The sequence below is a fragment of the Xylaria bambusicola genome (assembly GCF_022495145.1).
Source record: "Xylaria bambusicola strain CBS 139988 unplaced genomic scaffold F5B22scaffold_69, whole genome shotgun sequence".
NCBI classification, from domain to species: Eukaryota; Fungi; Ascomycota; class Sordariomycetes; order Xylariales; family Xylariaceae; genus Xylaria; species Xylaria bambusicola.
The window spans coordinates 87,526-110,971 of record NW_025953622.1 but is presented as its reverse complement, the minus strand read 5'-3'; the positions used below and the strand labels follow the sequence as shown (position 1 = coordinate 110,971).

General features: G+C 48.3%; 4 protein-coding genes and 1 non-coding gene across 5 annotated transcripts; 4 read left to right on the top strand and 1 right to left on the bottom strand.

The window, feature by feature from the left end:
• The first annotated feature begins 2,649 nt into the window (after positions 1-2,649).
• On the top strand, positions 2,650-2,731 carry F5B22DRAFT_t191. The gene has a single exon. It is a non-coding gene; the product is annotated as a tRNA-Asp (tRNA).
• Positions 2,732-3,361: 630 nt separating this feature from the next.
• F5B22DRAFT_498408 (putative acetyl xylan esterase) lies at positions 3,362-4,934 on the top strand. The gene is made up of 4 exons (XM_047972421.1): positions 3,362-3,981; positions 4,066-4,446; positions 4,550-4,837; positions 4,894-4,934. Exons 1-3 carry the CDS (start codon positions 3,532-3,534, stop codon positions 4,694-4,696), a joined length of 978 nt encoding a protein of 325 aa, XP_047825921.1. The 5' UTR covers positions 3,362-3,531; the 3' UTR covers positions 4,697-4,837; positions 4,894-4,934.
• Positions 4,935-10,701: 5,767 nt separating this feature from the next.
• F5B22DRAFT_639746 (uncharacterized protein) lies at positions 10,702-12,621 on the top strand (the record flags this gene model as incomplete). The annotated part of the gene is made up of 2 exons (XM_047977759.1): positions 10,702-11,514; positions 11,575-12,621. The coding sequence occupies 2 exons, from the start codon at positions 10,702-10,704 to the stop codon at positions 12,619-12,621; spliced, it is 1,860 nt and encodes a 619-aa protein (XP_047825920.1).
• A 1,284-nt stretch (positions 12,622-13,905) lies between these two features.
• On the top strand, positions 13,906-15,577 carry F5B22DRAFT_498323 (uncharacterized protein). The gene is made up of 2 exons (XM_047972420.1): positions 13,906-14,157; positions 14,555-15,577. Exons 1-2 carry the CDS (start codon positions 14,050-14,052, stop codon positions 15,323-15,325), a joined length of 879 nt encoding a protein of 292 aa, XP_047825919.1. The 5' UTR covers positions 13,906-14,049; the 3' UTR covers positions 15,326-15,577.
• Positions 15,578-20,544: 4,967 nt separating this feature from the next.
• F5B22DRAFT_639745 (uncharacterized protein) lies at positions 20,545-21,945 on the bottom strand (the record flags this gene model as incomplete). The annotated part of the gene is made up of 6 exons (XM_047977758.1): positions 20,545-20,585; positions 20,647-20,809; positions 20,896-21,118; positions 21,185-21,345; positions 21,400-21,537; positions 21,676-21,945. The coding sequence occupies 6 exons, from the start codon at positions 21,943-21,945 to the stop codon at positions 20,545-20,547; spliced, it is 996 nt and encodes a 331-aa protein (XP_047825918.1).
• Between the last annotated feature and the right edge of the window lie 1,501 nt (positions 21,946-23,446).

The following is a 23,446-nucleotide window of genomic DNA, read 5'->3' as shown; positions in this document are numbered from 1 at the left end:
CCCATTCATTCATTCAGTTGGCATAGAAGTATGTGGCTTTTGATTTGTACCCCTTTTCGCCACGGATAAGCGTTAGAAAGGCTGTTTGCCTCTTTGCTTCCCTTTTTCTTTTTCACTCGCTCCCTGTCTCTCTTGAACTTCTACGGACTTATGCCAAGAGAGACAGATTAAATCTGTTTTGTTCTTTTCTTTTATTCTCCCCTTAATTGCCTTCATTCCGCAATTACCCGTTCTATTGAATAGAGAGGCCAGATAGGGGAAGGTATTTGTGGATGACATATTTGATATCAAGCGTCGTACTGCTGTTGTTCGTGCGTATCTAAGTAATCAAGGTTGCAAATAAGTAGAGGCAGCTAAGTATCAAGCAGGCAGTATAAGTGAGGCTGGGCAAGTAAGCAGGTATGTAAATGTGGTGGATTTTATTAGGTAAATGGAATCTTGACTTTCTGCTTTTTGGGGGTTGTTATCTGTTTTGTCTATCAATATGCCAAGTATTACACATAGAGCTTATACAGGGAAGGGAATGATTGATTTTGGCTACTGTACTACAGCATTATTCTGGCTTCGACGTGATTTAAACTGGCTAGAGTCGTAAATATAATTGAATAGGGCGACAGAGGCCAGACTCGATTGTCATTGTTTGCTCGCCCCTCGCTTGAGCTTCTTTACCTTTCTATCGTAGGCCCGAGCGTCAACGAACAAAAAAACGAAGTCGATCGCATCATCCTCCGCTTTACGCCTATGACTGGATGAACGAAAGAGTGGGTAGTCGGCACTGGAACAACAATAGGTATCATTTCTGATATACTTTCTGTCCTCTGCCTGCCTTTCTAGAACGTGGGATGGATCCTTCCACGCATATGTGTGGGGGGGTATGGCGTACGGCATCGGCAGTTGAGCCTATCAGCACCCGTTCTCTTTTCTTCATTCAACTTGATCTCATACTTCAAGATACCCGGCTAGGTATGAGATGCTGAACATGACTTGCGATGCGGGGGTAAGAATAGGGTTCCATTCCCGACATAAAAAAAGGCAGGTGAGGTCGGTACTGCTTCGCTTACAGTAGAGCTCGGTCGGCAGGCGGATGAGTAACAGATAGATAGACTGATCAGAGACCGACAGATGATGCAACGCCTGCTCCATAATTAGTACAAGGGTGCCATATCACTATATTCCACGCCTCAGAGTCGTACCGAGTGCCTGGCATGACGATTTGCGACGTTGACGACCTTCCTTCCTCAGATAGACACTTGATTGCTCTGTGGGCCCTGCATGGACGAAGGGTTCTTGTATCATCCGGCTCTCGTGGGAGGGCGATGATTGGTCATTGGCCGTCACAGTCGGGTCTAACTGCATGTTCATCGATGCCTTGAAGCTGCTTTTCCCATGGCACTCCACAACTGGGGCTAACCGACGTCGTGTAGCTTTGCATAATTGTTTAGCTGTGACCGGGACTCTTTGCAGTTAGCTTCCATGTCACTAAGCTTGGCGGAGGTCTCGATTTCATGAGGTATGAGGGCTCTTGATATGCGTATGTATGTCTGCAAGCTATGACTATCGTATATGTTACTTTATAAGAAGTGCTGAAAGAGACATTGTAACCTTTCTCGGCTCGTCAGGTCGTTAATACGATGGAGACGTGAAGTAGGAACAGGGCGATTCACTTGCTAGGCCTATGATTTTTATTTTAAGAATCTGGCTGATATCACACACACCCACCATGCATTGGAGGTGCTGACGGCAGCGGATATAGCAGAGAACCATGATCACTACTTTGGTAGGCAGATAAGAGAAAACAGGGGAGACAGAGATGCGCTAGCTTGTTGTCTAGGAGGAACAAGCATGACTTATTGGCGTTTTACTCGTTGCCGTTGGCTGGTCGAGGATCCTCAGCTGGAGAGAACATCTAGAAGCCTTCCGATTTGGGCGGATGGCGTCGAGCCGAGACTGATGATACCATGCCGTACCGTGCCGTGCCGTTCCAACGGCGATAATTCGCCTTACACATACACATACATATAATACAAGCACAGCGCAGGCTGTGATGCAACGCAAAGCTGCGGCTGGTGCACTTTACTACACGTGTATAGTTACAGATACAGTAGTAATAGTAGTAGTAGTGTACAACAAGCACGCACGCACGCACTCTGGCAGTTGGCTGTGCCGACCTGCCTTTCTCGTCTCAAGCGTAGATATCCTTGAGTGATCTCTGCCCCTCCAAGTAGGTACCTGCTTGGTACTACTGTATGTATGTATCGTGATTCACCGGGATTCATCGGGATAAGGAGACGGTCGACGTGTCTGTAGCAGGACTCCAAGCTGCTTCACATATACCCAGATGCATACTTGCTTATGCATGACTTGCATTGTTTTGTGCCTACCTGCCCACATTGGCAACCCGGTGCTGGTAAGAGGAGCTGGGCTGCGTATACATACATGTATTACTTTACTTGGGCTTGTACCACTCACGATCTGTGAGTAACACACTTGTGATATGCGTGTAACATGCGTGGAAGAGTCTAGGTTAGAAGGTTCCAAGTCGGGTTTCTAGTCGAGTTCCCTTACACGTATATCTTTGACGCAAACATGTTCTATATATGTTTAACATACTCATGACAAGGATATGTGAAGTTCTAAAAGATTTCAATGTCTCGATTGGTCTAGTGGTGAGGATACCTGCTTGTCACTGTACAATCCGCAGGTGGCCGGGGTTCGATTCCCCGATCGAGAGTGAACATGTCTGCTAATTATTCTTTTTTCTTTTCTCCCCCCTTTTGTTCTTGAAGTATAAACTCCATTGTCTGCCTATTATGGCATTTGGGCTTAAATCGTTATTTTTGATGTATTTTCGAGTGAGCCTGTTAATAGTAGCGTTTTATTTCAGTTAAATGCCCTACATACAGCTCAGTCCTTAGATTGGTCGTTGAACCAAATACCTCTCTACATATGATACTAGAGATGCGTCTAGTAGACACATACGGTACATTCATGTGTAAGCGAACATGATTATAGAATAAAGTCATTTACGCATGTATGCCTGAGTAGCGGGGTTGATCGTGTCAAGGCTCCGTAGTCGATTGGTGTAAGATTTCCGCTCCGCAAGAACTAACCACGGACCTTGCTGCCGCACTCCCGAAAAGGCACGATGTGGGTAGGTAAACCATGCCAGGGATAAGCGCTGGATAGACATTATCAAAAGATGAGATAGGGAATGCGTTGCAAAAGTCAGTCACAAGATAGCCTTGATAGAGGAAGTGATTTTGGTTTTAACTAGGATATGAGATAGACAGCTCGAGTGAAGTCATCCCGCTACCTGCGGCTTGACTCGGACTCAACCGCCGGGATGGGAATTGGTGGGTGTCGCGCCCGGAACCACGACATCCGTGTAAGTAACAGGGGGGCCGCCTGTTATTCCGGCGTAATATATCATATATAAGCCCGGGACACCATGATCGGGACCTTCGGGGTTAGAAGGCGACTACACCTCGTCCCGCTAGGGCAATATAGACAACAGCGCCCTGCTTCGTCATCATGCGCTTCCTAATCACGGCCTTCACCTCCGCCCTCGCGGTATGCGGTATCACCGCAGCGGGGCCACTCGAGAGGCGGGCGTCATTGCAGCAGGTGACCAACTTCGGGGCCAACACCTCGGGCACCAAGATGTACATCTACGTGCCTAACAAGTTGGCGTCGAACCCTGCCGTCGTCGTGGCCATACATTACTGCACTGGCACCGCCAATGCGTATTACGCGGGCACGCCATATGCCAGCCTTGCGGAGAAGTACGGCTTCGTCGTTATCTACCCGGAGTCGCCCTATAGCGGCACCTGCTGGGACGTGTCGTCGAGGGCGGCCCTCACGCACAATGGAGGCGCCGACAGCAACTCTATCGTGAACATGGTGTCGTATGTGTTAGACAAGTACAACGGGGACAAAAGCCGCGTGTTCGTCACTGGGAGTTCGTCGGGGGCTATGATGACGGTTAGTCCCTCCCTTCTTCCTACAACTATGACTCTCGCCGTGGAGGGTTTCCGAGATGGTGCGCATATCCTTATTCTTCTATAGAATGTTCTGGCAGCGACATATCCCGATGTGTTCGCAGCGGGTATTGTGTATGCTGGTGTGCCGGCCACTTGTTTCTACACAGGCACGGTAAACGGATGGAACAGCACCTGCTCGCAAGGCAAGCTGGATCTGACCCAGGAATATTGGGCCAACCAGGCGCGCAACGCATATCCTGGGTACAATGGTCCGCGGCCGCGTATGCGGATTCACCACGGCACGGCCGATACCACGCTCAACGTGCAGAACTACTACGAGACGATCAAGCAATGGACCGGTGTCTTTGGATACTCGACTACTGCGTCCAAGACCTATCCTAATATGCCTGCGAGTCCATATACGCGCTATATTTTTGGCCCAAACGTTGAAGGTGTACTAGGTTCGGTGAGTTATCCGTCGGAACATCGAGCTCTGCTTCGCAACACTGCGTTCAGCGGCGCCCTTACTTGCACGAGGACATGGGCGCTGACTAGGAGATTTTTTCTAGGGTGTGACTCACGATATCAAAATCTTCGGCGATGCTGATATGGAATGGTTCGGTTTCACGGTGAGTGCTACCTCTAGAAGGCTTAAGTTGCTGCTGGATTGGTTAGGCTGGAACGGTAATAGGCAGGGTAGGAGGGAAACGGGCTGACATAGGATGTAGGGCTCTTCTCCAACGACGACGGCGAGCAGTCCGAGTTCGACGACCAGCGCGACGACCACCCCGACGGCCGGCGCAGGGGCAACACACTACGCTCAATGCGGTGGAATTAGTTGGTCTGGCGCAACCTCGGTGAGTTTCCCGATACTTTTGCAGTCGTCAGGGGGACTAATGAAGTTGGTCTTTAGTGCGCGAGCCCGTACACATGCCAGAAACTGAACGACTGTAAGTGAAATCCTGTCTCACGGAGAAGTGGCTCGGCTCATATGACATTAGACTATTCCCAATGCCTTTAATATTGCAGCGAGCCACATTGATTAATTGGAAATATGAATATCTATGCTCGAGTGCTTGATTTAATCCAATTTATCACCTACGAGCGGCACTTGCAGTAGCGCGTGAATATACGGTGTTGTTTTGTAGCCCATGTAGTGACTACCTCTATACACAATCTAGGGACTCTGAAACTGCCTCCGTCTAGAGGCCGTAGAATTTACTTGACCCCTATATGAGAAATCTATATATCTAGCCTGTCTGAAGATATAGTGGTATATTCGAAAGCATATCTTGTTCCTTCCACAGTGATAGATGAAATTTCAGCGCATAGCATATTATAAGCACACGCCTAGTAGAAATGACACATCTAATTTTTTTGATATTCTACCTTTATATTCAAGAAATATTGAGATATGCGGTGAATTCCTTGAGATATATTTAATCTTGGGCGCTATCGATGAACGGTGTCACACATACACACACGCACCTTCCCCCCATAATCGCTCTCACTAATCATATAATCAAGTATGGGATTATTCATATGTACAACTGAAGCCAAAGATATAATAAGGTTCCAAGCTTAGAAGACATTTGTGGTTGTTATAGCGGTTGTATCCTCTATGCTAACTTCACTAGCAATATTGACTTCAGCGCTAGAAACCACACTCTTGAAACTGTAGCCCTCTTGTTGTGTTCTCCCAAGTTATTGATAATAGCAGTAAGCTACCTTGATAGACGCGGCCAATATGGACATGAGCCCGTCTATAGGCGTTTGGAAGTTAATTGTTAAAGCAGTGCTAGCATTGATAACATCCGTAACAACTAAATGTCATTACATCCTTAACCTGCGCTAAGATCATCTTAAGACTCTCATTCGAAGGATAAAGAAGAGGGGTTTACATCCGTGAAAAGGGCTATGATCTTAAATGATATGGAACACTTCCCTTCCATTATTTAGGATTCTACATGATGAAACTAGTGTTAAACGGCGCGCATTTCGGCTGTCACTGCTGGTTAAGTTCTCTATGGAGGGAAAAATTACCCTTACTACTTCGTTATCTTGACTCTGCTGCATTCACTAACCAACTGGATTAACTCTAAAACGCCTCTTTAAGTATAATTATACGTAAACGAAACTTATATTACTACCTTCTCAATCGCTGTAGCTTATGAGAGTACTTCTACCATTAATAAACATATAATGGTAGCAAGTCTTTTGCCTATTTTATGACAACCGACATGATATATTTTCTTATATACATTATGGCTACTCTGTGTATTTCATCGCGAGGATGGGAAGAATATATGTGTCTTTCTAAATGTTCCTGAAAACGCCCTCGCCCCATGCCCCCCGTCTTCAAACTACAATACCTACATTAGTCATGTGGCGCTGTATCTATAGCTTTCACTGGAGGTACGATGTATAAGGATGAGTCTGAGCATCGTCCTAGGCGAGGGTTGTCCGCACGCCTGGTTTAAGATATAGTTGGGCTACGACACACGAAGCAGTAGAGTATTTTAGAAGGCAGGGCGTCTGTACCACCGTCAAAGCAGAAACCAATACCTACGGTACGATGGATATCTACCTAGGTGTGCGTATGTCTTGGCGTTAGTAGACGATAGCCGACCAACGGTAGAAAAAGACCATCACATAACGCCGAATAACGTCTCGCTACTCAGGAATCGAGCGATGGTAAGTATACGAGTCATGTATATATACATACTTAGTATAGAGGTAGATGGCGTTGCGCCGCAATTTGGGGTTAGCACGTGGGCTGACGTGTGCTGGGCGCTGTACCACGTGCAAAGGCCGGCCAGCCGGGCCTTTCAGGGACGGCGGCGGCGAGGGCGAGTCCGGATGGATACGTGGATAAGTACCGCGCAGTGAGATAAAGGGGTAACTTAGTTCTGTCGAATGATATATGCTTACATAGTACATATCAGCGAGGTACCTACATGACATGTAAGTGGCACTCTATATCTATCGACTTGGGTGGTTCTGCTACGCGTATGCGGCTTTATAGTAGGGGCCCGTGAGATAAGATTGGAGATTGTTCTGAAAGTAGAATGCTGGTTGGTGATAGCCAATGTTGCTCTGCTGCAAGAATCAGGAGATTTGCTGCTACGGCCCAGGCTCCATGTAAGTAGAGTAAAATCGAAAGAGGTTCGTGTAAGGCTAGCCATTCACAGACTAGGGATCATCTACATCCCGCTTGTTCTTGAATCTTGTCTTTATGTAAGTGTGGAATTACCATTGGCGGGTTATTTGTACATACATACCTATGCTATACACACCTTGTTGGATAGTACTTCGTAAGTTGAATGAAAAGGTGCGCTACGGACGGACATATTCCTCATATTATAGTGCGGGGTTAGACAGCTCCATCTAGAACCGAGTGTGCTCTCTTTCATCTAAGAGGCATTTTAGTTAGAGAGGATTACTACTGTATTACATTGCAGCGGGCTGTCCGATTCAAAATGTGGGAGGCTGTCACTCAATGCAGCCTGCAATGTCCTGCAGGATCACGGACTCTTGCAGGAGAGGATAGATTGATTGATAGCAATTGACGAGGAAAGATGTCAGTGGTCTACATGCTGCGATTGTACCTATGTCATATACCTATACTACTTGACTACACAAGTATCAAGTCATACTTATAAACCATAAGTCTTGGATGGAGGATAATCTCACCTTACGACGCTGTCTAATTAGTACCTAGGAATGAGATAGTAATGTACAAACCCATTGCTCTCCCTCTCTCATTTTCACATACATTACGTACATATTCATACATGTATACATGGTCTTCTCCCCTCCAGGTGAGAGACATCTCTTAGTACGGCTGATCGGTTAATCTAACGAGGTCTGCTGTAGAAAAAGCGAGCGAGATTTGATTGATTACTAGACTCCATCTAATATCCTGATCTTGGCTAACAGTCGAAGACAAATCCCTTGCACACTCATTACTGTAGTTACATACTTACTCTACTTAGGAGAGTGGAAAAGGTGGTGTGTAGGGGTTGATATAAATGTTACATACATATAGTGTATCTATCTGTAAGTATGCCCGCCTGTGCCGGGGATCCTGGACTTGCAAGACCTTGAAGAAGGAGGGGTTTTAAGGGTTGTCGGCAGACCCTTTTGCCCTGTCCAGGCACGGAATCTTGTGTGACCCTGATCCCAACGTTTATTGTACCTCCGCTGCTCTTGGCTGTCTATTCACAAGTGATTGGAGTAGTAATTACCCAGTACATATTTATATGCTTAAGTAAGCTATGATACGATCAGATAGATACTGAAGTAAGCAACATCTAAGGGATATATCACAGCACCATACCGTACTGCAATCACATGTGACCTATACAGGTTACAGTACTATTATAATACTATGTACACAATAATATCTAGTACATAGTACGACAATAGGCCCAGGACTCATTTGGAAGTTATACCGGGCAGATGCGGCTATAAAAGTACGCGTAGACCCAACCAAGTACGGAGCCAACCTCCCTGCCCGATATGGAAAATACGCTAAAGTAAGGTACCCATCGCGTTCCCATCGTGTTTCCTATTGCTGACAATTCCGGGTCTCTGGACATGTCCTTACAGTACCCCTTTGACCACAATTACTTACTATACTTACAGGCCTAGTACCTACATAGTACACATACAGTTACGTAGGTAGCCTCGGGCAGCTTCAGGCTCATAGCGCAGGTACGGTAGATGGCCATGTGCCCATCTGCCGTTCATTTTTGCCTACCTAAGTACTTAGGCACCGAGATTCCATCCAAGAATACCACCTACTGATGGATACATTCCGCGTGCGTGCGGCTTTTCGATCTTGTAGTAGAGTACCTGGCGATGTGTACTTAAGTATGTACTGTAACCTACCTAGTATACTTGGGAAGAATCGTATGCAAGGTCCCCCTTATTCCCTCCCCCCCTCACTACTGGGTAAAAATTCCGTACTAAGTAAGGGAGGAGCAGAGGAGGGAGCAGGTCGGCGCCTTCCTAGGTAGAGGAAAGCAATTCATGAGAGACTCGTCCTTACTTTTTGTCGCGGAATAATGGAGTCTTGCAAGAGATCGATAGGCTCCTCATCATCACCACCATCACCATCATCAAGATCATCAAGATCACCATTGTTTCTACCGTCATCTAAAGATTTGGAGCCCGTACATCTACATAAGTACATAATACCTAGTAGCTATGTCGCCGTGATCGACAAGCCTGCCCCATCCCAGCTCGGCGCCAGCTCGTGGCCCTTGTGCCGCCCTCGCCCGCACCCCTGTCTACTCCATCCAATCGTCGCGCTCTCGCCCGTCTTTGTTCAATAGTGTCTTTTCTCGTGCATCTGCCCAGCATCAGCCCCCCCCTGCACCGAACCTTGGGCCGAACCAACAGTCGTTTCTACCCGCATCGAATCGTCGAGCCGGCGACATTGGTGGCCTAGTGGGTTGGTAGCGGGTTGGTGGTGCAGAACTGTGCGGTCAATTGTGCTCGCAACCGTGCTCGACGCAACCCTCCTCCTTACCTCCTACCTACATGTATATACACTTCCCTACCTAACAGTAGGCCGGTAGACCAGCTCCTCCTGCACTACCAATTCCCATCCACTGATACCTACCAACTCTTTCGTCTTCTACCACGTCAAATCCTCTCGTTTATTGTTTTTTTCATGACTAATCTCGGCATTTGGACATCTTTCTGACGACATCACGACGGCCCAGCCTCACATTGACTTGATTTGTATAGCGACACAACGTTCTACGACACATACACGCTCTCGGCCATCGTCGTACCAAGCTGCCCTCATCAGAAGCATCGAGATACCACCTGAGTCCTGTTCTTTGTCTAATAATCCACGGTACGGATTACATATATTGGGTTACGTTGGCAGCTATTTTGGACAACTACCGCCCCCTTCGTATTAATAGTACCTAGCGCGCTCTGTCGTGTTTCAGCACGCTCAAGTTCGCCATCGCCGTTTCATCATTCTCTTTCGGATGCGTCCATTCGGCATCCTCCATTCGGCTACGTCCCTAGCTTCCGTCCGAGTCTGAAGTTGACACACCATCTGCCGTCGAAGGCTCCGCCATGCGCCTTGAGTATCATAATTCCGTTCAAGTTCAGCCAGCTTGAAGAGCTGTCCAGGAAATATACACGAAAGCCCTGCATCTGTGACAGATCAAAGCCGCTCCGCAGTAGTTCACTTATTGGCCTTCTACCGAGTCCCTGCGTTTACTAGTGCGTTGTACAGGCAAACCATCGTTTCGGCTGCGTGCAGCTCCTTGGCACGACGCCCTGGCGGCCCTTGTGCTGGATTCTCAGCAAGACGCCTCTTACTTATATCGAACTAATAACAAGTCGCGGTCCTATATTGGCCCTCTTCTACATGCCAAATAGTAACTTTGGCTAATGTTAATATTGAATACCGTGTCTACGAAGCACGCATTAATCTGAAATTAATTCAAATTGTTGGACAGTGTGGTGCGCTGAGTAAGGGTGGGGGTTTATCTACGTTAGGTTAAAATCAGCGGCGCAGCACCGACGACAACGACCAAAAATTCTCACAGACCGCGCCGTCATGGCGCTACCCCTGTCTCTTCACCACGACGAGGACCGCTCTGTTTTACTTCTCACCGACTCCGAGGATGACGATCTACTACCGCCTCGACGGCGGACTCCTCCGATCGAGTTTAAGCCATCTACCGAAGCCATGCGTCAGAAGACAAAGGAGGCCGCAGCGAATGTGCCAATTCACCCCATTCCTGCCATGCAGCCTGCCTTTGCCGAGTCGCTCATGGAAGCGACCAACAATGGCGGCGAGAAGAAACCAAAGCTGAGGTTTGGCGACGCCAAACAACGCCGGGCGCAGCTCCTGGATAGTCCTAAGGGTGCCGGACTATACGCCGATGTATGGAGATATCGTCCGGGACAGAAGCACCACGAGCTTTGGAAACTTCTTGCTCAGGTTTCCTTTGGTGTGTATCTGCTGCTGAACGGGATCGCCAATAGTAATGAGCAGGTTGTCGACATTCTTCAGCATCACATTGACGAAGTAGACGAGTTCTTGGAGACGACGTTAGAGGATGTGAAAATAGCCATGGACGATGTGAAGGAGAGGATCGAATTTCTCAAGCTACCGATGGAGAATATGCAGACATTTGAGGAGATGTTAGAAGACCGCGACTTTCGGCTGCAGATTGTGACCGGGAATGAGAAGATTGAACATATCATTGAGCGGTCGACACTAGCTCTCGAGGCGACGTTTAAAGATGCGGATGAGGGACTTAAGGTTGTTAAAGAATTCGCCGTTTACTTGGACAACCAAAAAGACAAGCCCTGGCGTCAACAGCGACCGGAATTTGGCGATATCTACGATGCTATGAAGGGCAATGCGCAAGGGTGGTATCACGCATTGATGGACATACAAGACAGTTCGTCATCACTCGATACTATTCTCATAAGTCTTAGCCAGATTGTGGCAGAGATGGACCAGAAAGCTGGGGAGGTGAGCCGTAGGACAAGGGTACGTCGGCCTTGGCTTGATCAGATGGAAATGAAGACACTAATATCAGCATCATGATAGTTTTCAGTAGCCCCCTTCTCTGGGCCCGCTGAACCAGCACGCTCTAACACACATTCAGGAGAGCCGTCTCTTCGCTCGTTCCCAAGGCGGCAGTCACCACCCCAGTCGCCTCCCACGACTGTATCACAAACTCCTGAACCCCGTTCTCCGGCCGAAAAGGAGGTCGCATTCTTCGAGGAGAAAGAGGTTGCCTTTGTGCATCCGTCAAGTACTGTGACTGATAATGTGGTACCAGAGCTCAAGGTACCCAATGAGGAAGTCTATCTCCTTCAGCCACGCACGTACACTCCTCAGCCACCAGAGCCTCTCCCATCCCCTATGGTGAAGAGTCCAGCGGCATCTCAATCTTCTGCGTCCCAAAACCCTGGGGCCCAAGGGACAGGCACACCGAAGCGGACTTCGTTGCGGCAAAGGGTATCATTAAAAGGCGGCAATCTACCTGAAGTTATTCACGTCCCACCACGGAATTTGAGTGAAATGGAGTCTCCCGGTCTCTCCTCCCACACGTACCAACCATCCCCATTTGCTCATAGGACGCGTGAGTCTGAATACGTTTCTGGGCTTGAGGTACAACCGTCACACAACGCACACCTTGACCCTCGAGGCAGCATGCCAATACCCAGTTTTGCAAATACCATACCATCACCACGCTCCGATCAACAGCAGTATTTCTACCCTGTTCGAGCTAGCCCCCACTCGCCATTGCAGCAACGGCCGCATACATCCGCAACAGCCCGCCCACACACGTCCCATGCGGGGCATATACGGGAACAACGGTCAGCGATGGGCATGAGCATGCTGAGCACGGTCACAAATGCCGAAGGGCAGAATGGGCAAAAATTAAAGAAAAAGAAGAGCGCGTTTGGTTGGTTGAAGAAGGCTTTCACACTAGATGAAGAGGAGAGGGAAGAGTTTCGGGCAAGGAAGCAACAGCAGACGGTTAATCCTTATTATGAAGCTCGTAGCCCCAAGTTTCTCGATGGAAAACGCCTACCCGATACTAGGCGCGTAAATCCGTCCAATCGCTCAGTAGGTTCTCGCATTTGATGGGTGAACGGCTCATGGTTTTCTGGGGACAAGGCATCATATGGCACTGATCGACAGAATCGACAGGCACAATTCACATCTGCAGCGGATACCTGCATTGAGGATGCATGCCTCAGCGCTTACCATAGATGAGGTGGGCCAATGGTCTGGTTCATGAATGGTTTTGCATAGAGCCTCGTTTTGCGTAAGATTTGCTTTTCTTGAATACGTCTGGCGGGAGGGGTTTTACTGTGACAACCCCCTCATGACTCTTCATGGAGTATGCTGAAGTTGGAACCTATCCCAGACACTCGCCACTCGAAGACTCAAGCAAGAAAGCAGATAAAATGACTGCGGTCACGGCGCTGTATCTACTACTGGTCACCTAAGCCATATGCTACAGTAACCAATAATGGTCGAGCCGCGGGAGAAGTTGGGCTCTCGGCCCTGGAGAGTCGGCGATAATTGATTCAGCATATGAGCAGACAAAAACGACGATTAACTTGTCATTATGTATGATGTACTAATTGGTGGATATTGGATCTGATTCTCGAAAGCATAGCGACGCGTCATGACACAGGTTGAGGGGTATCAATCAAAGGGGATTCTAGACATGATGTTAAGTACCAAACATGAGTACCTCCCTACATAGTCACTATTCATTTAACAATTAATCCAGACTCAACAAGCAACATGAAAGAGTCGTAAATATTTGTTGTATCCCTCCCATGTTCGAATATTCTCTGTGTTCTCCTACTGAGCTAACCTCTCGCCTGGCTCGCCGCCAGGTTAGCTAATCCCAAGCAGCGCTATAGTGTGGGGCTTCAGCACCCCAGATGCCATCACTAATAGATCCCTGGAACTCTAACCGGCACTAGCCCTAGCGGGCTAATAGCGTCAACATACCTAGCGCACTTATTGAGGCGCTTTACTACCTAGGTAGCGGGTAGCGGCGTTATTTGCTGCGCTTAGCATGGCGTGTAATCTCACCTGAACCCTTTCAGTAGATCGTGACACTTTACTACCACCCACTTCCACGATATCACTTGTTCCTTTTCTCTTCTTCTTGCTTTTCCCTTGTCCGCATCGTCGCGGAAGTATCATTACTAATGAATTGACTCTATCTTGTTGTATGCAACCTTGATTCTGACACAACCTCATGGCTTGGCTGCTTTCCAATTAACATCCAGCCGACCGACCGACTGACCAACCAACCAATCCCTTGTCACGTCTGAGCGTAGTGTACGGGATTGGAAAGCTGTCAAAAAGTTGCATTCGCTTCGCTTACGGATCCAACACGACGACACAATCTACCGTCTGCCATCTCAGCTTGGAAGTGAACCGACGCAACGGAACATTCGCTCCACGGCCACACCCCAACGAACGCCCCGGATCTACGAGTCGAACAAGGCCAGCCAGCCAATCCACCTCGTTTAGCCTCCCACCGCAATGGCGCGCCTCTTTGCCTTTGACGCCGGTCTCTGGGACCCCTCACACCGGTTCCAGACGTCGTGGCTCGTGTCGCCCTACGTTCTAGGCGCCGTTCGTTTGTTCATTGTAAGTCACCGGACGGCTGGTTCGCCGCTGTCGCCAATTCATTTAATCGCTATGTGATTCGTCCCGTTGTTCGCCTGCCCGCCCGCCCGGCCTTTACTCGACATATACCGGCATATATCTATCGGTGGCCGTAGATACGACGAAACGTCACATTGCATATATTACATCGCATCATATTTGCCCCCAATACATTTATTCTGTGCAACCCAACTTCTTCGCCGGCATCATCTTGTTGTGCAAAGCCCTGTCCAGGGTAATTCACCCTCGTGACCAATCGTGACTTTGCTCTTGATGAAATGCCCGCGGGAACGAAAGGATACGAAGTAGAACACAATCCAGGAGGAATGGGGGCCGTGAAGCTCAGACTCACTAACAGCTTTCCTTCTCATCTATCTAGTCTCTCTACGCCTTCACGACTCTCCTCTTCAACATCGGCTACGCATGCGTTAATGCTTCACATGGCGGGTGTGAAACAGCGCGCAATAGCTTCTCCTACTTCACAGTTCTATCCTACTGGGGCGTAGCCTTCTACTTCCTAGTGGCAGCGGTGCACACCCTCATCTATGCGCGCCGCGGCTCTGCGCCCCTAGATAACTGGCCACGATCGCTGCAATTTCTGCACAGTCTACTATACGGCAGCATAACGACGTTTCCCATCCTCGTTGTCATCGTCTTCTGGGCCCTGCTCTCTGCCCCCACAACCTTGTCGACAACATACTCGGCGTGGAGCAATATCTCTGAGCATGCGCTGAACGGCGCCCTCGCGCTCTTCGAAATTATCATCCCACGCACGCGACCCACGCCTTGGTCCCACTTGCCATTCCTGATTCTGCTACTCGCGCTTTATCTAGCGCTGGCCTACCTGACGCAGGCTACTAAGGGCTTCTACACATATCCTTTCCTCGATCCCTCTCTGCAGGGTGCCTTAGTCGCAGCCTACGTCTTCGGCATCGCCATCGGCATCTGTATCATCTTCGCCGTCGTGTGGGGAATCACCTGGCTGCGTCGCTGGATCACCGAGAATAAGCTCGGGCTCGATGGCGTCTTCGCGCATGCCAGCGCCGTTGCACGAACCGACGAACAAGACGCGAGGAGGAGCTGGGTCCACAAGGATGTGAACGGAAATGAGAATGGGCATGGAATGACTGAGATTAATCCCGCCGTATAGATATGTGGATAAGGAGGGGAGGAATGCATATAATAAAAAGGAGAAGAAGAAAAGAAAGAAAGAACAGAGGAAATAAAAGAGAATGAGAGTCTAAAAGTGTGTATGAAGGGGGCATGCAATGTCCACTACATCATTAAGATTCTGATTCATACCTAATGATACCCTACCTACAGTAGATAGATACCCAGTGTTTGGACGAAATTGGATGAATGAGAACTTGCGCTCATGTCAGCGATTCATATGGAAGCCATGTTTGATTCATCACGCGCCTATCACGCGCCACTAATCTTTAGTCTCAGGACTGTGAGGAATGACACAGACAGCGAATTCGAAGATCTTATGGCAGTGGTCTATCACATCGCGCTGTCGCGGACGAAGCAACGCAGTTTACACATGGTGGAATGTACATGAACTTGTAATCATCTATCTACTGTGCTCTTTATATATAAGTACGCGTTATAAGTATGATTCTTACTACAAGCGGTAATAAAGTGCTCTTTTTACTGATAGTCTATGCAGGTACCCGGCCTGGCTTGATGCTTCCCTTTTACTCTGTAAGTACAGCGTGAGGTAAATGCCATGCGACGCCGTGCTATGCGATGTATGCATGTACATACGACATATGTATGTATGTCTGGATAACAACCCCTCCTCCCCTCCTCCGTGTCCCTATGACAGGCAACGCTGGGGGGTTGTGGGCGCAGGTGTGTATGTATGGGTATGTGAGGGTTTGTATATGATGATGATGATGATGGGTGGATCGGTGTGTGATATGATACAGGCAGCAAGCAGTCAACAGACACAGGTGCCTGCTTTGACGCTCTCAAACAGATGGTAAATGGATCAAATGTTAGAAAAAGTGTTAGAAAGGAAGAATGTTAGAAATAGGCTTCGTTGAGTCTAGGAGCTCGGTGGTTTTTAATTATATGTAGGATGTAGACTGTCCCCATTACGACTGCTCACATTAAGGGTTCTTAGCTCAGACGCTCTACACGGCTCTGCCTGTTAGACTGACGAAGGAGGTAATTATATTAGCCTCCTGTCTACTTGATCGATGACTAGTTTAATTTTGGTTAACTTAGGTTAAAATCGGCGTATTAGTGATGACATACGGTTAAGCTTGGATGGGTTGTATTCAGCGTGTTGTTGATGTAGGCATATTTATATAGGGGCTGCGAGGAAATCACGCGGTACAAGCCAGCTCAGATTCTAAGCAGTTTTAAGCCATAACAGTCACTAGCCAAGGGCACAGAGTAGAACTAGAATACTTCGAAAGAGTACGCAAAGGATTGTCTATATCTCGTCATCACCGGTAATTGCCGAGCTCCTCCGTGTAGCGGGGGTATACTCAGGTAAGAAAACTCTGATAAACGGTTCAGTTATTTCCTGCGCTGTACTTAAACATCGCTTAAGTCAGTGAACCAATTGACAGATAATATCTAGGTGAGGGCCTCTGGGTTGCGCTAGAATGACGGTGGTGAAGAGTAGAGGTTGGCGTGCCGGCTTGAAGAGATGCTATCTTGTTGTTCTCGGCGGGGATGTGTCTACTGACGGCGTAGGCAGGCGCCGACGTACAAGACGTACCCCAGCATCAGAGTGTATGGACATCGAGCATCAGCCAAGGTATGGCGCATGGCTGAATGAATACTTGTATAGGTTGCGAGGTGATTCAATGTTAATATTTCGGGGTTGAGTCAACCTACTACTATACGGGATAGCATCACTCTTGATTGTATCTACCTGCATTCAGGCGCTCACTGATTCATTATCATGGAAAGCAAATAGGCGCTCGACATGGTACATACCTCCAGCACTAGCCTAGAAGATAGAGAAGTAAACGAACATAACTCCTGGTATAAGAGAGCTTAAGTAGAATTCGTAGCAAGTTCAAGATGATCCTACAACTCAGACGTCTGCCTGACGCTTCGCTACGCATGAGAATCTTGAAACAGGGACTAATCAGGCGTCCTTGACACGTCCCACCGAGAGATTCCCGTATCCCAAAGGGTCTCAGCATCATGCGCTCAAAGCTCATCTAATGAGATTACGTCTGAATCCTCACACACCTCATCACGAGAGACTCGCCACACCCGTATAGTAATTCGACCAACGATCAAGCATTCACGCTGGAACAAGAACTTGATGAGATTACTTCGAGAAGTTTCCAATCAGACAATGATCTCCGAAAAAACATAATGAACAGAAGGAAAATGTATCTCAACAAGCTACAGAACAAGCTACAGCAGTGGTATCGCCAAAGACTACAAGCTATACGACCCCGAACTATTTCAATGTCAGTTGTATCGACTCTCAACTCCCATCACGACATTGTCTTGTCTTGTCGACTACCCACTCACCTACGTACCGATGCGTCCAAGGCCGCAAGTTCGTCTACGTCACGGCGCCCCCCTTCTTTCACCACATCCCTGTTGACTATCCAAGACCTTGCAAGAATGAATGATTGACAATTGCCGCAATAAGCATCGTAGATGTGACTCAGTTAGGATTCCGGAATATGTTTGCTGTCTTGGTGGCGGGAAAACTAGCCGTGCTAGGGGCCGTTAGCGGTGCAAGACGTTGTGAGCCGCTGCTAGATGCCGCGATCCGCGCCGATTTCTTAGTGGAGCTGTCAGAAGTACTGGTAGATATGGGAGGAGTGGGTGTATTTGACTGTTGTGAAGAGCTTTCACATTGATGATTATGGAAACCTACGGACGCAAGATGGAAAGATGGATGGCACTCTGCAATGTGCCATAACAACGAAAAGTGTTCCTCCCTAAACGATTCGTGTTTAGATGCGGGGTCTCTCTGTTTGACTGATTGAATCATCCATCTACCTACATGCGTGTGTATGTGGGCACCCTGGCCGCAGAATATCACACCGACTAACACAGGCAGGACAGCTTCTGCGCCGTCTCAAACATGATATCCTGCCGACCCATATCCGAAGAGTTTACTGCAGAGGACACAGTAGCTGTGCCGTTGCCCTTGCCCTTACCAAAGCCTAGAGATCTTATTCAGACCAGACGAGATGAGACGAAACCAATCGTGCGTACCTCGTAATCTCCTCAAGTCGTGTCGATGTAGATAGCTGAATACATTGTCAAATAGTAAGAGCTTCCTGCGAAGGGCTGGTAAGAGAAAAGTAGAGTCTGATTTCTTTGAACTGTGTTCGGCTGCTCACAGATCTGAGATATCATACTCCACACTCCGGAAGCGCGTTTGCTGCATCCTACTGTCCATGTCACAACCGCATGTAGTCGACGTCAGAGGCACTTGCCTATCTGCAGATTTCTCCAAAGTCTCATGTATCGAACCGAACCAATCGTAAGCCCAGCCATCGTTTGCCATGGCATACCCAGCCGAAGAGAGAGAGAGAGCCGGAGCGAGAATGAGAATGAGAAGGAAATGCCAGCAGATACTGCTCCAGCACGAGTAGGTATATATTTCCTCCCCTCCCCCTATAACCCCCTCCCCTCTTAAACTATGGTCGTGCAACGGCCATCTTCGTCAACTCAACCATTTTCAGTGTTCCCTTCTACTCTACACACCACGACATCAATCGAAGTTCTCGATGGTTCGCTAGACCGTCGACTTGCCTACCTTAAATTCCAAATAGTCAATGATGTGCCTTGGTGAGATGTAGTGATCGGTGATGATAGATGGTTCTTTGTCCATAACTAGCCTCGTTTCGATGGTTGTGGCTACCATTCGAAGCAGTTCAACAGAAGCCATCCAGTTACCATCGCTGGTCTTTTCGATGGTTGTGGCTACCATTCGAAGTAGTTCCACAGAAGCCATCCAGTTACCATCGCTGGTCTGGAACTCGTATATGTTCCCATCTGGAACACTGATGTTCAGACTCATCCCCGACTCCATGGCTTTAACTACTTGTCCCTGGAGGCTAACACGGAAGTCGAAGGCGACTTGGAAGAGAGGGGTTGATAGTGAAGACCTTGAGAATTCCAACCTCTTGAAGATGACGTCCAACGGTACCTTGGCGTATCCTTCAAGGATGACTTGCAAGTTCTAACAAGTATCTCTGTGAATGTCTGCTCCGGGCCGACCATGGGCAAGATGTTTGTGAAGAGCCCAATTGTGTTGGTGTATTTGCTGACCCCTCTTCCGGCATTGATTAGACCGATGCACATCTATGTGAGAGAGCCAAAGTGATGCAGGAGGGTTAGTATTGCAGAGAGATAGCTCGGTGTTCGATGATTATTAACTTTATTCTTCTTGCTGTAACGGCCGGAATTTCTAGAGTACATATATGACTTCGATAGCTGTCACGGTGTCGCCAAATCGTTTCTTGCGCCAATGGTAGAAGCAGTGTCGGTCTTGGGGCGCGTACAAGACTCTGCTCCAAATACTGGATAGAGCTCTCTAACCGCCTGCTATCAAGCTCCTGTTGCTGGTAACGGCTGAACTCCAGATAGCTACTTGTTTTAATGGCTGCATTCGATACATCTGACTCAGTCCTTGTAGTAGAATATGCTAACTCATACCATCCATAATTATATGATGACAGCCGAAGGTGAAGTTATGAAGCTCCGGTGAGTGACTGATCAAGATACTCTGGAAGGTATCACCCCGAGAAAGATTCCATTCCCTTCTGGAAAGTTTCTGAAACTGCTCATCCGCTAAGCCTTCTGATCCAAAAATAAGTGTATGACGACCTTTAGGAGGCATGCCAAATTGACGAGGACAAGGCTCTCCAGCGCCCTCCCAAATACGTATGCGATATATTTCGTGACGGCTTCAGATTCTGTTTAGGGCATTCCCAAATCGAGATTGATCGAGGTTACCTCTAATTCTGTATTACGCGGTAACATTGAAGCATGTCTTATCCGTCAAAATCGACTGGAGAAGATAAATTCCCGCTTGTGCCTACGATAAGGGTGACTTAGATATAACTGTGCACCCAGTATCGTACATCTTAGTATTATCAGGGCCATTACAGTGGTGAGCTGCTGACACACCTTCGCCCAACAAAGGTTCTTCATAGGACAATCTATCCAGACCAGACTCACACCGTAACAAATAATTCAATGGGACTGATTGAATATTCGTATTGTAAATGGTGATGTAGATTGGTAAGTTGGAAGTTTGGTAGGTGGCCCGAAGGGCTAGCTATTTACATGGCTATATAATGTAATTACGTATAGGTCTGTACAGACCCCCTACGCAACCGTAGCACACACGGATTCCATCTGCCATCCTTACATGGGCATACTGCCTCGACCCGGGAGAGCCGTAAGCCCTAAGAAATAGAGCATTAGTTCTCATCGTTCCAAGAAGGTTCATGGAAGCAAACTACTCACATCCGTCGATGTTCTCATTGACAGTGTTCTTGATGGTGCACTGGTTGGCCTTGTCGACAGACTGGGTGGTGATGCCATTGCTAAGCAGGGCCGTGGAGTCCATGGCGCGCTGGAGGGCGTCGCCCTTCCACCCGAAGACGTAGTCGCCGTGTGTGCCGTATCCCTATAAGAAAAGATTTATTCAGCCGGGGTAATTACATAGGGGATTGCAGTGTCGGAGGGAATGACTCAGGAGACAATATGACTTACCTTGCTATCCTCGTAGCTCCATACAAATGGTTGCGAGCCATCGGCAGGCCAGTCGGCCTTGTTGTTGAACTGGCGCGTGTCCCACATTGTCTCGTACGCCAACTGCGGCATCCTTACAGGGTGCGAGGCCGGGCATGCTCCCGCTGGGGTGAATGCGCCCCTGTTAGTGTTGTACATGTGGTCCTGGTGGTTAGGGCTGTCGAGGTTCTTGCCGTCCCAGCACCTGCGAGCAGGCGGTCAGCACGGGCCGGAGACCAATAGAGAGGAAGGGGATCAGCGGTCCACTTACGCAGGGAAATGATGGATGGCCATGATACCGGCGGGGCACGCCTGCTTTGGGAACTCGGCCGTCTCGGGGAATCGAGTGTTGACGTTCTGCAGACAAGTATAGCGGAGTCCCGGGTTGCTGCCGTCTTTGGCCGAGGGCGTGCCTACGGTCATGCGGAACCCCTGAGCATGTTAAGCTGTTGCTTGCTCTGACCAGCGCTTGCGAATTGCACTCACCTTCTTGAACGCCGTGATCTTCTGGTTGCCGTTCGAAGAAAAGTCTTGCTGGATGTAGTAAACCGTCATGCCACCCTTGATATTACCGAGTAGCGAGTTCGGATACTGGGGCACGCGCTTGTATGTGCCATTGCGAGCCTTACTGGTATATGTAAGTGCCGTTCATCAAGCCAAGTCTTGTCATCAAGTTACACCTAGGCAGCTTATGAAGATGAAATTCACATACTGAAGAAAAGTCAGCACAGACAACAACGTGTTTAGGAAACGGATACATACCAAGTACATCACGGCCGTCCAGTAGTTGCTGAAGTCCTCAGAGAATGTGCAAGTCGTGCAAGTGGCGCGCTCAGCAACATCGGTCTTTGGGTCCATAGTCGCATTAAAACCGTTTCCTCCGATGATCTGATGCAGATGGGCTGAGGGAATGGCACCTGGTTCAACGAGGGGATCAAGACGCTGGACGCTGAGCGTAGCACATCCGAATCGAAGGTATGCGTGAGAAGGCGTGACAAGCGCAAGGCCTTGAGCAAGGAGTGTGACCTTCATCGTAACGGTATTGAGGTGCAAATTGATGTCGATGTTGATGATCTGTCCAGGATAGTTGCGATTCACAAGCACGCACTATTCAAGCAGAGCGAGAGGGCATCGATCATCATATCTACAAAATACCCGTTCATCATCATAATGATCAGAATGCGGAATTTCCTTGTGCCGCGTCCGTCGATAGAGTAGTGCTTCTTCTGAATTCATCCAGAGGAGAATAATCAACATCCAAGCTCAAGGATCAATGACAAGGTTGCACACTCAAAACATATACGCATCGCCCATAACGACACGGCAGTTAAGTGATTGGGTGTCGTTGTTCATACCCGGGACCGTGTTTTTCCGAACGCCCGGATGATCCTTAGATACAACTCACTCGAATCAGCCGGGAGATGGCACTTGTGTCCCGACTCTGAGTCGATATCAAGGGAATGCTGGACTAACGATAATCCGTCGTAATTGGCGTCTTCGAGCTCGAATATGTGTATTATCACGCAAGACAAAGAGAAGGGTGAAATCTGAACCCGTATTCTGTTTCCTTGCAAATGGGGAGATTAGCAACTCCTGATGGACTGGAACACCTGTCTGCCTACGCAAATTCTATACGCATTTGACAGTGCTGCGGCGAGAATCAACTCTTTAGGCAAACGCCTTGTATGTTGAACTGCCGGCTTGGCGGCGGTGATGCTGCGTACCGGGCCGCGGCGCCAAGTTGGCCACTGGACCTAGCAAGCCAATAGCGACGACGACATCCATCAAGTCGCATCTTCCGACTGCCTCATCATATAAGAAAACACTGTATCAGATACCGAAACAAATCAACATTGGAAGTATTAGTTATAGCCAGCTCGATTAATTCCCGCCAGGACATAGTAGTCGAGAACTTGTGCCGGTTCTACTTTACAAGTGATGATTTGGTTCTACTCCTACGCAGCCACGCGTGCTGTAGTGGCAACTTTGGCCCTCGCTCAACCTAGCAGCGCATCCATGACCTCTCAAACCATCTCAATCCTTGGCCCCTTTGTCAAGGTTAGATAGCTACCCAACAGTCCATTTGCGAAGTTTACTATTTATCTTAAGATAATTGACCAGTCCAGCCTGCTTTGGCCAGATCAGCTCGATAATCACCTTTGCTATAACTCCCCTAACCCAATACTAGAACTACTACTCTACACCTTGGATGCAGGAGTCTTCGCGCCTAATTATTCCCTAATTCGTAGACAAGTAGTTTTGGAAAGGTTTACAAGAAAGTCGATGGAAGACACAGCATTTCCGTCGCCCACAGCGCAGCACAATAGTATGTCTTTAGCTGTGATTGTCCACCGTCATGTAGCAATCGAGATAAGGCGTGAGCTAGAAAATTTCACAGCGTAGCAGGCGGAAGCGGAAAGAAGGCCCAACACACATCACAAGAAAAGCCTTATAAAGCCCGTTTGAGAAAGGTAACAGTGTGATGCAGGATGGCGAGATTACTGGTAAGTAGCGCCCTGCAAGCTTCCCGTTC

Excerpts from the sequence above, each read along its gene's own strand:
- F5B22DRAFT_498408 (XM_047972421.1), top strand. The coding sequence starts at position 3,532 with ATGCGCTTCCTAATCACGGCCTTCACCTCCGCCCTCGCGGTATGCGGT. Across the intron at positions 3,982-4,065 it reads CGTCGGGGGCTATGATGACG|AATGTTCTGGCAGCGACATA; the intron begins GTTAGTCCCTCC and ends ATTCTTCTATAG. Across the intron at positions 4,447-4,549 it reads TTGAAGGTGTACTAGGTTCG|GGTGTGACTCACGATATCAA; the intron begins GTGAGTTATCCG and ends GATTTTTTCTAG.
- F5B22DRAFT_498323 (XM_047972420.1), top strand. The coding sequence starts at position 14,050 with ATGGCGCGCCTCTTTGCCTTTGACGCCGGTCTCTGGGACCCCTCACAC. Across the intron at positions 14,158-14,554 it reads GCGCCGTTCGTTTGTTCATT|TCTCTCTACGCCTTCACGAC; the intron begins GTAAGTCACCGG and ends TCATCTATCTAG.